We start from the raw sequence: 12,734 nt of genomic DNA, 5'->3' as shown, positions 1-12,734 counted from the left end.
TTTTTAAATCATACTTGCCTCTATAGCCCAAAATGTTGTCAGTGCAATAAATGTAATTTTCTAAGTTACTTTTTTAAAATCCATTTAATATAAACCAGTGCTTTTTCCAGGTATACGATTGGTAGACATAGAATATGAAAATCTCAACCTGGAATTACTGACAGAATCAGGCTTTATTATATTTTAGATTTTTATTTTAGATCATCTGTAGGAATAAATGCTTAGAATGTTTACTAGTTTTAGAGAAATGGTTGCATTGATTGTTGCTCTACCCATTACACACACAGTTAGCTTTATTTACTTTGTCATACATTCCACCTTAAAATATAGAAGTTTCTAAAAGGTTGGGGTTTTTTTTTTTGATGCCATAGCTATAACCACTGTATGAAACCTAGCTATATCACTAAATAATTTGCCATATAAGCAACATTTTCATTGTATGTACCATTATTGACCCTGCAGTGGTTTCAACAAAAATGTGGACTACATGGGAAAATGTAGAACCTCTTAAATATTTTTTTCACCTTGATATTGCTTGTACTTGGGTGCTCTATTAGAATAATCATTTCCAAACTTTTTAAATAGTAGAACACTGTTTATTAAAAGGAATGCCACGTGTTAAAACAGTAACCAAGCTTCTCCGTTGAGGGGTGGAAAGCAGGGGGTGCTGGGAACCCACCCCGTCTGTCAGTCTGATTGCCAGATGGCCTAGGTGCCCTCACAGAGCTCTAGGGCACTGGAGAAGTTTGATTAGTGTTCAGTTGAGGCAGCAATTATATTCTAAAAAAAAGTAAAGTTTTTACTAGTTAATAAACTTATTTTCCTCGAAAAAATTACCAGCCATAGACATTTTTAAAAATTGAAAATAAGTGTAGAAATAAATTAACAAATTTATAATCCAAGTTATTTTTAAAATAAGTTTATTAATCATCATTAATACAGTGGATTTAAACAAAATTAAAATTTAAGTACTTGTAAATGCTGGATTGCATAGTAGAGCAACTTTTAAAAATCACTAACATCGTAGTTTAAGTATAAATAATAATACAGAAAGCAAACTTAAGTACCATTATTTTTTATCATAACTTGGAAAAAGTAAAATATTTTTAAATTTATGACCACATAATTTTTACATATTAAAAACAGTAAATAAAATCACCTCCTGGGTAAAAATGTATGTTTTTCAAAGAGCAGTATAGTTTTTCATGATTTCTAAAATGATTTTCATTTCTTCCTTTTGGGGGAAAAATCGTCATGTAAACAGCACCCTCATCATTTGTCTTTGAAAGAAGAGGCTTCTGATGTGGTTCGTCAAAAGAAGAAGTACCCAAAGAAGCCTAAAGCAGAGGCTTTGATAACATCTCAGCAGCCCACTCCTGAGACATTGCCTGTGATCAATAAGAGTGACATTAAGCAATATGACTTTCACAGCTCAGATGAAGATGAATTTCCACAGGTGCTTGTTTTAAAACTATTTTAAAGACATTTCCTTCTAGTCTTTTATATTGCTATATTTTAAAACATAATTGACCTCTTAGTTTTGATTCTTACTTTTTTCACCTAATGTTATATAGCGTACACATTTTCCACATTATTTATGTAGCCACTGATATGGTATTTTCCATTATGTTCTCTCAGTTGGATAGAATTTATTCTCTGGAATATTTAGGTGGTTTTCAGCATTCTCTTTTATAAAAATTAGTGTTTCTGTTCTTTCCCTCAGTATTTAATGTAGGTTATTAGAAATGAAATTACTGGGATACCTGGGTGGCTCAGTTCGTTGAGTGGCTGACTTCAGCTCAGGTCGTGATCTCACAGTTCATGAGGCCCTACATTAGGCTTCCTGCTGTCTGCACATAGCCCACTTTGGAACTTCTGTTTCTCTCTCACTGTCTCTGTCTGTCTGTCTCTCTCTCTCTTTGCCCCTCCCCCACTCAGCATTCACCTTGTGCCTGCTCTCACTCTCGCCCTCTCCTTCTCTCTCTCTCTCTCTCTCTCTCTCTCCCTCTCTCTCCCTCCCTCCCTTCCTCTTACTCTCAGAAATAAGTACACATTAAAAAAAATGGATTGGGGCGCCTGGGTGGCTCAGTCGGTTAAGCGTCCGACTTCGGCTCAGGTCATGATCTCACAGTTTGTGGGCTCGAGCCCCGCTTCGGGCTCTGTGCTGACAGCTCAGAGCCTGGAGCCTGTTTCAGATTCTGTGTCTCCCTCTCTCTCTGACCCTCCCCTGCTCATGCTGTGTGTCTCTCTCTCTCTAAAATAAATTTTTTAAAAACATTTTAAAAATTAATTAATTACTTTAAAAAAATGGATTACTGAGGGGCACCTGGGTGGCTCAGTCAGTTAAGTGTCCAACTCTTGGTTTCAGTTCTGGTCATGATCTCATGTCATGGTTGGTGAGTTTGAGCCCTGCATCAGGCTCTGCACTGACAGTCTGGAGCCTCCTTGAGATTCTCTCTCTGTCCTCACTCTCTCACAAAATAAGTAAACTTAAAAAAAATGAAATTACTGAACCAAAGATTATCAATATTTTAAGATATTTAATATATAATTATAAATGTTCACCAAGAATAACCAACAATAACTTTTTTTGCAGTATTCCACCAGCATTTTATTTTACAATCTTTAATGTAAACTGCTAATTTAGGCAATAACCATTTTTTAAAATGTTTATTTATTTATCTTGAGAGAGAGGAGAAAGAGAGTCCGAAGCAAGCTCCACACTCCACATCAGCCAGATGCGGGGCTCAAGATCAATCCCTGAGCTGATACCAAGAGTTGGAAGCCTAACTGACTGAGCCACCCAGGTGCCCCTGGCAATAACCATTTAATTTTAAAGATTCCGAAGAACTGATGCAAATTGTAAATCATGAAGATAATTCTTTGGTTTATATTGCAACAGTTTAGAGCAAGATGTTTGCAATTAAAAAAAATTTTTTTTTAAGTTTATTCGTTTATTTTGAGAGAGAGCACGGGAGGGCCAAAGAGAAAATCTAAGCAGGCTCTGCACCATCAACACAGAGCTTAATATGGGACTTGAACTCACAAACCCACAAGACCATGACCTGAGCTGAAATCAAGAGTCAGATACTTAACCAACTTACCCAACCAGGCACCTCTGCAATTTTGAATGCTTAATTTCACTTTCTCAAGTGGTGTTTTTAAAACAAGACCTTTAAAATGGGGCACCTGTGTGGCTCAGGCAGTTAAGTATCTGACTTTGGCTCAGGTCATGATCTTATGTTTCTTGAGTTTGAGCCCTAATTTGGGCTATGTGCTGACAGCACGGAGCCTGGAGCCTGCTTCAGATTCTGTGTTCCCCTCTCCCTCTGCCCCTTCCCGTCTTGTACTGCATCTTTCTCTCAAAAATGAATAAACATTAAAAAAAAATTTTTAACGAGACCTTTATATATTAAAGTATGAATTTTAAAAGATAAATACATGTTTACAATTTAGTGCCTGGTCTATCCATACCCTCTATATGGTATAGGCAACCTAAAGAGAATGCTGTAACAAATACATTTTATTGTATTTTTAACATTTTTTTTCATTCCTTTAAGAGAAAAAATTTTTTTAAACCAACATTACAGACGTTTGGAAGCAAGACTGTTTTATGAAAGACTTTATGATTGTAACTATTTAAAATCTGGAGTTTACATAAAATCGTAAAATGTGTCCTTTTTGACTCGATTATGTAATTTTTTATTACTCTTTTATCACTAATTTAGTATTTCTATCCCAGATACTTTAGGATTCATATATGCATTGTAACAAATGCACAAATACAGGTTTAATTTAATTTCAAGAATACACTCTTGAAAGCACTTTTGTCAAAGGATCATCCAATTAGACGCAGTGCATTCAAGAGCCATGGGATATTACTTAGGTGGCCATTTTAGAGGAATGAGGAAAATAATGTCCTAACAGATAGTAGTTTTCCAGAGAGAAAGTGTAGAGAGGGCTTAGAGCCTGTAGGTGAGCATTGCTTGCAGTTTGGCATTGCTCGAGCATAAAATACAAAGGGGAAGAGAGATTGAACAGGATGATGCTTGGAGTAGTAGCCAGGTGGCAGACGGCTTCTAGCTACATTATACATAACTAGAATATTATTTAAGAATTTAAAGTAAGAATATAACATGGTTTCTGTATATATTAATAATAGCCTTATATTGGTGGTACTGAGGAGAGGCTTTAAAGTTTTGTTGTACACGCCCAGCCCTCAAGAATGACACTGTGGATATTATGACCTATAGAAACTTTTCCTTTAATGCTGGAATCATCCTGATATAAGGCACACTTACATATTAGTCATATATTTCTCACGCATTAAGGGACTCTTGTTTCTGTCTAAATTCTTGTATATATTCATATAGTCCCCAGCCCTCAAACCCACATCACAATTTCATATTGTATTTTGAAACTTTTAGGTTCCTCTTGAGTCCTTTTACTAGGTCTTTGATAAGTCTCATCAGTTTTCATAATGATACCCCTTGTCACTAAAGAATAAGTATTTACCTGTATAGTTGGATATCATTCAGTGAGGCAGCTATTTAGGATGGAACTCACACAAAATCAGGATTTTGTTGCTAAAAAGATCGGTAAAATAATGATGTGCTTCTTTGTCCATAAACAAGGAAGAAGGGAATATGGAGACTGAAGAGAACAAACATTTTAACTAAACTTCTCCAACTGATTTGCAGCAGAGCAGAATTAAAACTCTCTTTTATTAATCATGCTTCTGATTCTCCTGATGTCAGCTCTCTCTTCCTGTGTGACTAAATCCTGGAATCCGCTCCTGGATTGGTGGTTGGGAGGAAGGGGTGGTATATTTTATGCAAAGAATTTCTAAGATTTTGTGACACTTCTCTGTGTGTGTTTTTGAAGAGGTAGATGATTTGCAAAGAACCCAAAGTATAAAATTCACACTGGGGATTTCCTTTTAAATGTCAGGTTTGGGACTTGGTTCCATAGGAAGAAGAATCAGCCCCAGCTTACTGTTTCTGTGTCTCCCCCATAGGATTGGTGGAGGTATATTGGAACCTCAAACAAATGCCTTTCTCCCCTGGATGACCCTGCTCAGTGGTAATTACCACAGTTTGGAAATAATGTGGAGAACACATATTTCCTCTCAAAATAGGAAGAGAGGGATTTGTGAGGTTCAAAATAAATATGGTTGAGCCAGCGTTGTCAGAAAAAGAGATGTTCTCCAAAGTGAAATTGCGAGACTACTGAAACTTAAGTACCAAAACTTTTTTTTAAATTTTAACCATTATGGGTAGAAATTTATCTAAACCATATTATTTCTCTGCTGTATCAGAGCATATTTGTATATCATTTACTCTGTTTTTGATGACAACATACAAAGTTTGCTCTAATGTATCGTATTGCCTCAGGGGTCCACTCAAGTTTTATAGGGCTATTTCACCCAAGATCACATGGTTCCAGGCAGAATGAATTTTAATTATGTGACAACTTTTTGAAAGTCTTTTTTCCATCTTTTGCTGTCAGGTTGTGGGCTTATCATTTCTCTCTGCAACCAGTCTGCTTACCTTTAACAAACCTTCTATCCTCTTCTAATTTTTCTGCTTCTGATCTACCAAATTTAAAAAGTGGTTTTACGAAACTGTACACCTGAAATATTACATTGTATGTTGACTGGAATTTAAATAAAATTTTCTAAAAAAAGTGATTTTAAAAAAGTGAGCAGGGAAATAAGGGACTCACTTTGAAAAAAATGTATGACCTTTTTTGGCTGTGGAGGGGGCACATTCATAAACTGTCTTTACTTTCTAGTTTTTGGCTTTATTACAGAGAAAAAGTTATTGGATAAAAATATATCTGCCTATATAGGTAAATCATAACTGTCAAAATAAAAATATTTAGAGCCATATACATTGTTTAGAAAATATAGGTGAAATCTATAAAAACTACTAATTCTTTTTTAAGTACCTACATGTTCAGAAGCAATTACACAGCACCATGTTAACATACCTGCAAGAACTAATCCATTCCAAAAAGTCATTTTTAACCATAGAAAATCATTGCTAGTCTTTTAACTGTTTGGGGGAATTTACTACCTACTATATGTAATGTAGGAGTTTTTTTCTGTTTGTGATCAGAATCTGATTTTAGACTATTACAAAGATTGATCTGTTGACTTTTGTTAACTCCTAAATGGAATGTCTCATGCCTCCTCTTTCTAGGTACCATCCCCAGTATCAGAACCTGAAGAAGAAAATGATCCTGATGGTCCCTGTGCTTTCAGGAGGCGAGCAGGATGCCAGTATTATGCTGTAAGAATTTTATTTTTTTTGTAGTGTTTTTGTGAACCAGATATTAATAGGTAACTCTTGTCAAGGTAACTTAGTCTTGATCTAAAAATGGGAAGTCCATCAGCATTTTTTATTTAATATTGCCTATACACATGCCAGTAAAATATGCTAAAAGTACTTAGTGCTTTCAGAGGCTATCCAAAAATATCATAATCCTTTACTTGGAAATTAATAATTTAGAATTCTAATAATTTAGTTTTACTTTGGACTTTAACTATAACTTAGCGGTTATGAAAATTTACGGTCACTGCTAGGGTTAGATAAGCCCAGAATCTCTAATTGAAGTTTTGTTAGTTGTTATTCATTAAAATTTATTTTAGGCAAGCCCATCCTGTGTGTACGTATCAAGTAAGCATCAAACATAAAAGAATCATCTTTAAACTCTTTACATGGCAATATTATATCTAATAATTATATTCATAACTTTTTAATACACTTAGAAATTTCTTCATGCTATTACATTTTGGTACAGCATTCTATCAGAAGCGACCCTCACTCCCAGATGCTCAGGTTTTCAGATAAGATATAACTACAGAGTTAAGGAGGATACCTTTCATGTATGGTTGGTTTGTGGAGACCATTTGCCTTGTTGCATTATGGCATCTACACTTCCAGCTTATTTAGGATGTGTGTGTGTGTGAGAGAGAGAGTAGTGTAGAAGAGGTAGAAAGTTATTTATAAGTTATGCTAATGAGAGGAAGAAAAAATTATTATGAAAGGATAGAGAAGTGTTAAGACCCAGAAAAATAGAATAATAAAGGAAATAGGAATGCAGAGAAATGGACCATATATTCTTAAGAGTAAGAAGTATCAGCCTGACCCATACATGCTTGAACTATAATTTTTGGTCCAAAAAAAACCTTCCTTCTGGTTTATCTCAATAGGAAGCTTATAAATAACTAACTTTCCTATGTCTACTTTTCTAATAGATGTTAAAAGCCATATTATTCTTTAAAGATCTATTTCTTTTAAAATATATTATACTCTAAAATATTAAATTCAATTTGAGTTATTTTGGTACATGAACTTTTGATTCAGTTTTATGAAATTTTATCTGGTTAAAACCCAGTTTTACAGTATTATATCTAAATTTATTTGTTGTGCTAATGCTGAATTTTATTTTTATCATGATTTAACCTTTTTTCATTTCAGATTTATTCCATGGGTTTTAATTTTTTCTTTCTTTGCAGCCTCGTTTGGACCAAGCTAACCACTCTTTTGAAAATTCAGAATTGGCAGATTTAGATAAGTTGAGATACAGGCATTGCCTTACAACACTCACAGTCCCAAGAAGATGTATAGGATTTGCAAGGAGGCGAATTGGCAGAGGTGGAAGGTAAACTCTTTGTTTTGGCCTGATATTTGTTCTACAAGGTGGAAGGGAAGGTACAGAGAAAATGTTACTAAATTCTTCCAGATAATATTTGGTTTTGTTTTACAGGGTCATAATGGACCGAATATCCACAGAACATGACCCAGTCCTGAAACAGATAGACCCTGAAATGCTGAATGGTTTTTCAAGCTCTTCCCAAACTATAGACTTTTCTTCTAATTTCACTCGGACCAATGCTTCCAGTAAACATTGTGAAAACAGACTGTCCCTTTCTGAAATATTAAGCAATATCAGATCATGTCGACTACAGTGTTTCCAGCCAAGGCTACTAAATTTACAGGACAGTGATAGTGAAGAATGTACCTCAAGAAAATCAGGGCAGACTGTGAACAATAAAAGAGTTTCTGCAGCATCTGTAGCTTTATTGAACACCAGCAAGAATGGCATTTCAGGTAAGCTGTCACTTTGTTAAAAATATACCCTTCGCTCTTTTCCGACTTAATTTTCATTATCCACTAAATAAGGGCTTGGTAAATTTTGAAGGTTTGTTTTCATAATCCCATCATGGAAAAGAATTTTATCTTAACCTATTACATTTTTTTTTCCAGCCTAAGAAATTATACCCTGTTACTGTGGTTCACATTTTTACCAATGTCATGATACCTAGAAAACCTCTGACTTATCTTTTCAGTGTGCGTGCCTGGTATGGTGACTGTGGAGGCCAAGCGCATGGGGAACTCCCCATGGGTAAAGTGGCTATAAGCTGCCACCAGGTTTTCATAACCATAGTGTGCATTTTGTGTATATTAGCTTTGCTCAAATGTAGGCATTGCTCCTCAAGAGTACTATTGAAAGCTTTCTTTCTGAAAAATGATTTTTTAAGAGTCTCCCTATGAATAGTTGTAATTTTGTCTGATAGCTAACCTCTGATTGAGTTTAGAAAGCATTTTTCATTTTAAGAAACACTGTGCTCAATTTAATATTTTTATGATGTGTACATTGTAAATGTATACTATCTAGACAATCTAAAATGTAATTTTGATTTGTTTTATCTGTGGATAGTCTTCTCTTTATCATATGTGCAAGTAGATATAATTTAGAATATCCTATGATACATACAAACACTGCATGGTATCCAGAGACTAAACTAAATGTGACATGACTTACACTGTTGATATCTTTTCTTCTTATAAAACATATGTGTTTCTAAGTGTATTTTACTATGTGAAATTATGTTAAGCCTCCTTAAAGTGATTTTTAAATATTTTAAGTGTCTGAAATTTGGTCTCAATCGTGTCTAGTCATTTTTAGGTATTGGACTGTTTATTTTCAAACTTGACCTAGACATTTATCTGTTTAAAGATTATAATGGAAAATTGGATTTGTGTGAATGATTGGAAGTTGACATGTCATTTCTCCAAATTAGTTGGTTAATTTTCTCTTAAACTTAGGTAAGGAAAATGGCATCCTGCTCTATAAAGTTTATGAGTTTGTGAAGTTTAATGAGCTTTTGAAGCTGAAATAAATACGTAATATGATTTGTGATGGCAGGCTTCTTAGAAATCTAAAGGTAGTAGGAAGTTCATGAACATTAGGACAGATTTTTTTCCTGCCGACTCCAAAACCATGTTCAAATTATTTAACTGAACCAGAACTCCTATATCAAAAATTACTTAAAGTAATTTTTGCCAGAAGGGGAGTTTAAGAACATCTTGGAGCACCTGCATGGTTCAGTCCCTTAAGTATCTGACTCTTGATTTCAGCTCAGGTCATGAATTCATGCTTCATGAGATTGAGCCCTGCGTTGGGCTCTATGCTGATAGCTCAGAGCCTGCAAGGAATTCTCTTTTTCTTGCTCTGCCCTTCCCCCACTCATGCACTCGCTCACTCTCAAAATAAACATTTTAAAGATAAAAACATCTTAAATATAGGCATTTATAATTAGATTTGACAGTACATTGAGTTTCTTCTCTAACAATGTATACCATACCAAAATAATGATTATGTTTCATCTCAGCTTGAGCATAGCCAGATACTTGCAGCTTTCTACTATACATTCCCAATATACTCCAGAAGGATTTGACTTAACTGTTTTCTAGAAAATGTGTGTGGTTGTGTATGTTACTATATCATCAGTACTCTATATGTATTGATCCAGAATACAACTTAATATAACTTTAATAATTCCGTAATAACTAGCTCTAGAATTTTGTGACTCTACCGTACATCAGCATAAAATAAGCATTTAAAGTATCTTAGACATGGAACTCCTGGGTGACTCATTCATTTAAGTCTCCAACTCTTCATTTCAGCTCAGGTCACGATCTCATGGTTTGTGGGATTGAGCCCCAAGTCAGGCTCTGTGCTGACAGCAGGGAGCCTGCTTGAGACTCTCTCCACCTCTCTCTCTGCCCCTTCCTCACATGTGCTTCCCCCTCCCTTTCTCACTCTCTCTCTCTCAAAATAAACTTTTAAGTATCTTAGGCATGCGTGCATTTTTCAAGTAATTTAAGTGACAAATATGTGATGTTAACAGCATAGACAGTAAGGTTTTTAAATTTTGCCTGTCCCCTACCATTAAAAAAATGGTCATTTTGGTCTGTATACTTTTTCCTGCCTTACATTTTTTAGTATTTTCAACATAGTACTATTTTCTTCTTTCTTTGACAAATCTCAAGGCTTAAGCAATAACTGAGCTATATAGAATCAGTGTTTTTAAGTAGAATTTGTCAAATATATATTTAATTGTGTTACTAAAGGATTTTGTTTGAAATTTTCCTTTTCTGCTGTGACTCTCAAGTCATGGAGGCCACAAGGTTTTGTTTTATTTTGTTTTCAATAAATTTCTTTCAAAATATTAGGCACAGGTATATAAGTCTGTAATGGAACACATTTTTTAACAGCATTTTTGTAAACGGTTGAAAAGCTCTGACAATTTTAAGTACCCATTTGTACCAGTTCTATTCACTACGGAGTCCTCTCAGTCGGGCTAGATAATTTAAGTGGATTCCATTACAATTCAGTAAATGTTGATAGAAATTCTTTCATCTAAAGAGACGAATCTAGTAGTTTTAGAAAGTTGTACTTTTATATTTGATGGACATAGACAAAAGAAATGGATCCTCATATATTTGATTTAATCTTTATGTCTTTATTAATACTGTTGCCTTCTGTTATTCATAATGGACTTTGTAATGAGAGCATATGTCTCTTTAAGAGACAAAACGGACACAGCATCATATTTTTACCTTGTAGAGTATGTCACTGAGCTTGGCAAATTAGAAGTACTGAATTTTCTGTTTCACATCTGGGAAATCTCAACAAATAAACAGATTATTCAGAAATAGAAACTGGGACTGCCTGGGTGGCTCAGTTGGTTAAGAGTCCCATTCTTGATTTTGGCTCAGGTCATGATCTCACGGTTGTGAAATTGAGCCTTGCATTGGGTTCTGGACTGGGTGTGAAGCCTGCTTAAGATTCTCTCTTCCTCTCTCAAAAAAAAGAATGAAAGAAAGAAAAAGAGAGAGAGAAAGAAGTAGAAACCCCATACTTTGGACAGTAATATTTATTTATATCCCAAGTTTCTTAGTTCTTAATAAAAACTTAAGGGCTAGTACCAAAGGATATTCTTACTTTTATGCTGTTAATAACCCAGTTAGTATTTTTCAAGTCCTGGGGTACCTGGGTGGCTCAATCATTGGAAGATCTGACTGTGGCTCAGGTCATGATCTCACGATTTGTGAGGCCTAGCCCACATCTGGCTCTCTGCTATCAGCACAGAGCCTGCTTTGGATCCTTTCTCCCCCTCTCTCTGCCCCTCCTCCACTTACTTACACACTCTCTCTCTCAAAAATAAACATTTAAAAAAATTTTTTTCAAGTCATAATTCCTGTGTCCTAAATAAGAATATCTAATTGTTATTTTTCATATCATACTTAAAGGACTTAAATTAAATGTATGTCCTAGGTATTAGAAGAACTAGAACTAAAGACTTCATTTTAAAGCAAAGACACATATTTTATTAACTATTAAGTAAAATAAAGATCTGTTTTCTTAGTTGAAAAACTCTTTTGAAAGCATAGAAGCAGGACAGAGAAAGGGAAGATGGATTGTGCCAAGCATGCAAGTGAATAACCAAGGAAAATTCATTGCATAGATTAATTATTTAGAATTATTATGTGGAAAGCACTCTGTTAAGAGTTAAAAGTTGCAGGATTTTATAAGACAAGAACCCTACCTTCAAGGAGCTTGCAGCACATGGCAAGTATTACATTCTTTATATAAATAGATAAAAGTTTTTATCTTTCAGTCACTTGAAACTGCAGTATTATTTAGCTCTTCTTTTGAGATACTGTTCTTAAATCCCAAACTCAGAAATCTCAGAAATGAAATTGTATTTCACATCGAAAAGAAGCTTTGCTTGGGGTGCTTGGTTGGCTCAGTTGGTAGAGCCTGTGACTTGATCTCGAGGTACCTAGTTCAAGCCTCACATTGGGCACAGAAGTTACTTTAAAAATGAATGAATAAATGAAGCTTTGCTTGTTTGGATTTGAAGAGATAGATTAGTTTACATTCAGTCTTGAGGTTTTGATTAATACATGGTTGCAAAATAATAGGTTTTTTTTCCCTCATTTGTCTTCGTGTACTGAATAGATACGAACAGCTTTTTGACCAACTTCAAATATCTTAACATTTCCAATTTTTAAGAATATCAACAATTTGGACTGTTTTCCAAGAGAAATTCCTGATGTTTCAGTTTCTTTTCCCATCCTCTCTCTCTTTTTTTTAATGTTTATTTATTTTTTTTTGAGAGAGAGCGCAACTTCATGCAAGCAAGTGGGGGAAGGGCAGAGAGTGAGGGAGATGGAGAATCCCAAGCAGGCTCTGCACTGTCAGTGTGGAGCAGGGCTCACACTCATGAACCCTGAGATAACAACCTGAGCTGAGATGAAGAGTTGAATGCTTAACAGATTGAGCGATCCAGGTGACCTACCCTATTCTTTCTTAAACTGCCATAAAATATTTGCAAGTATAAAAAGTTCTTCAGTAGATAAAACTACAGTTTAACA

At 34.9% G+C, this 12,734-nt stretch overlaps 1 protein-coding gene across 4 annotated transcripts in view; it reads left to right on the top strand.

The window, feature by feature from the left end:
• The window catches only part of EPC2 (enhancer of polycomb homolog 2), a 121,878-nt gene that overhangs the window by 97,584 nt on the left and 11,560 nt on the right, over positions 1 to 12,734 (top strand). For 3 of the 4 annotated variants that reach the window (XM_029934616.1, XM_029934614.1, XM_029934613.1), the window contains 4 exons: positions 1,265 to 1,456; positions 6,204 to 6,293; positions 7,523 to 7,668; positions 7,774 to 8,117. In XM_029934616.1, the coding sequence (XP_029790476.1) occupies positions 1,265 to 1,456; positions 6,204 to 6,293; positions 7,523 to 7,668; positions 7,774 to 8,117 (772 nt within the window). The remainder of the gene's footprint in view (positions 1 to 1,264; positions 1,457 to 6,203; positions 6,294 to 7,522; positions 7,669 to 7,773; positions 8,118 to 12,734) is intronic. The other variant, XM_029934615.1, reaches the window with a different exon arrangement.

The sequence above is a fragment of the Suricata suricatta genome, chromosome 3 (genome assembly GCF_006229205.1).
Source record: "Suricata suricatta isolate VVHF042 chromosome 3, meerkat_22Aug2017_6uvM2_HiC, whole genome shotgun sequence".
Taxonomy (NCBI): Eukaryota; Metazoa; Chordata; class Mammalia; order Carnivora; family Herpestidae; genus Suricata; species Suricata suricatta.
The sequence above is the reverse complement of the archived record's forward strand: the minus strand, read 5'-3'. Positions and strand labels throughout refer to the sequence as shown.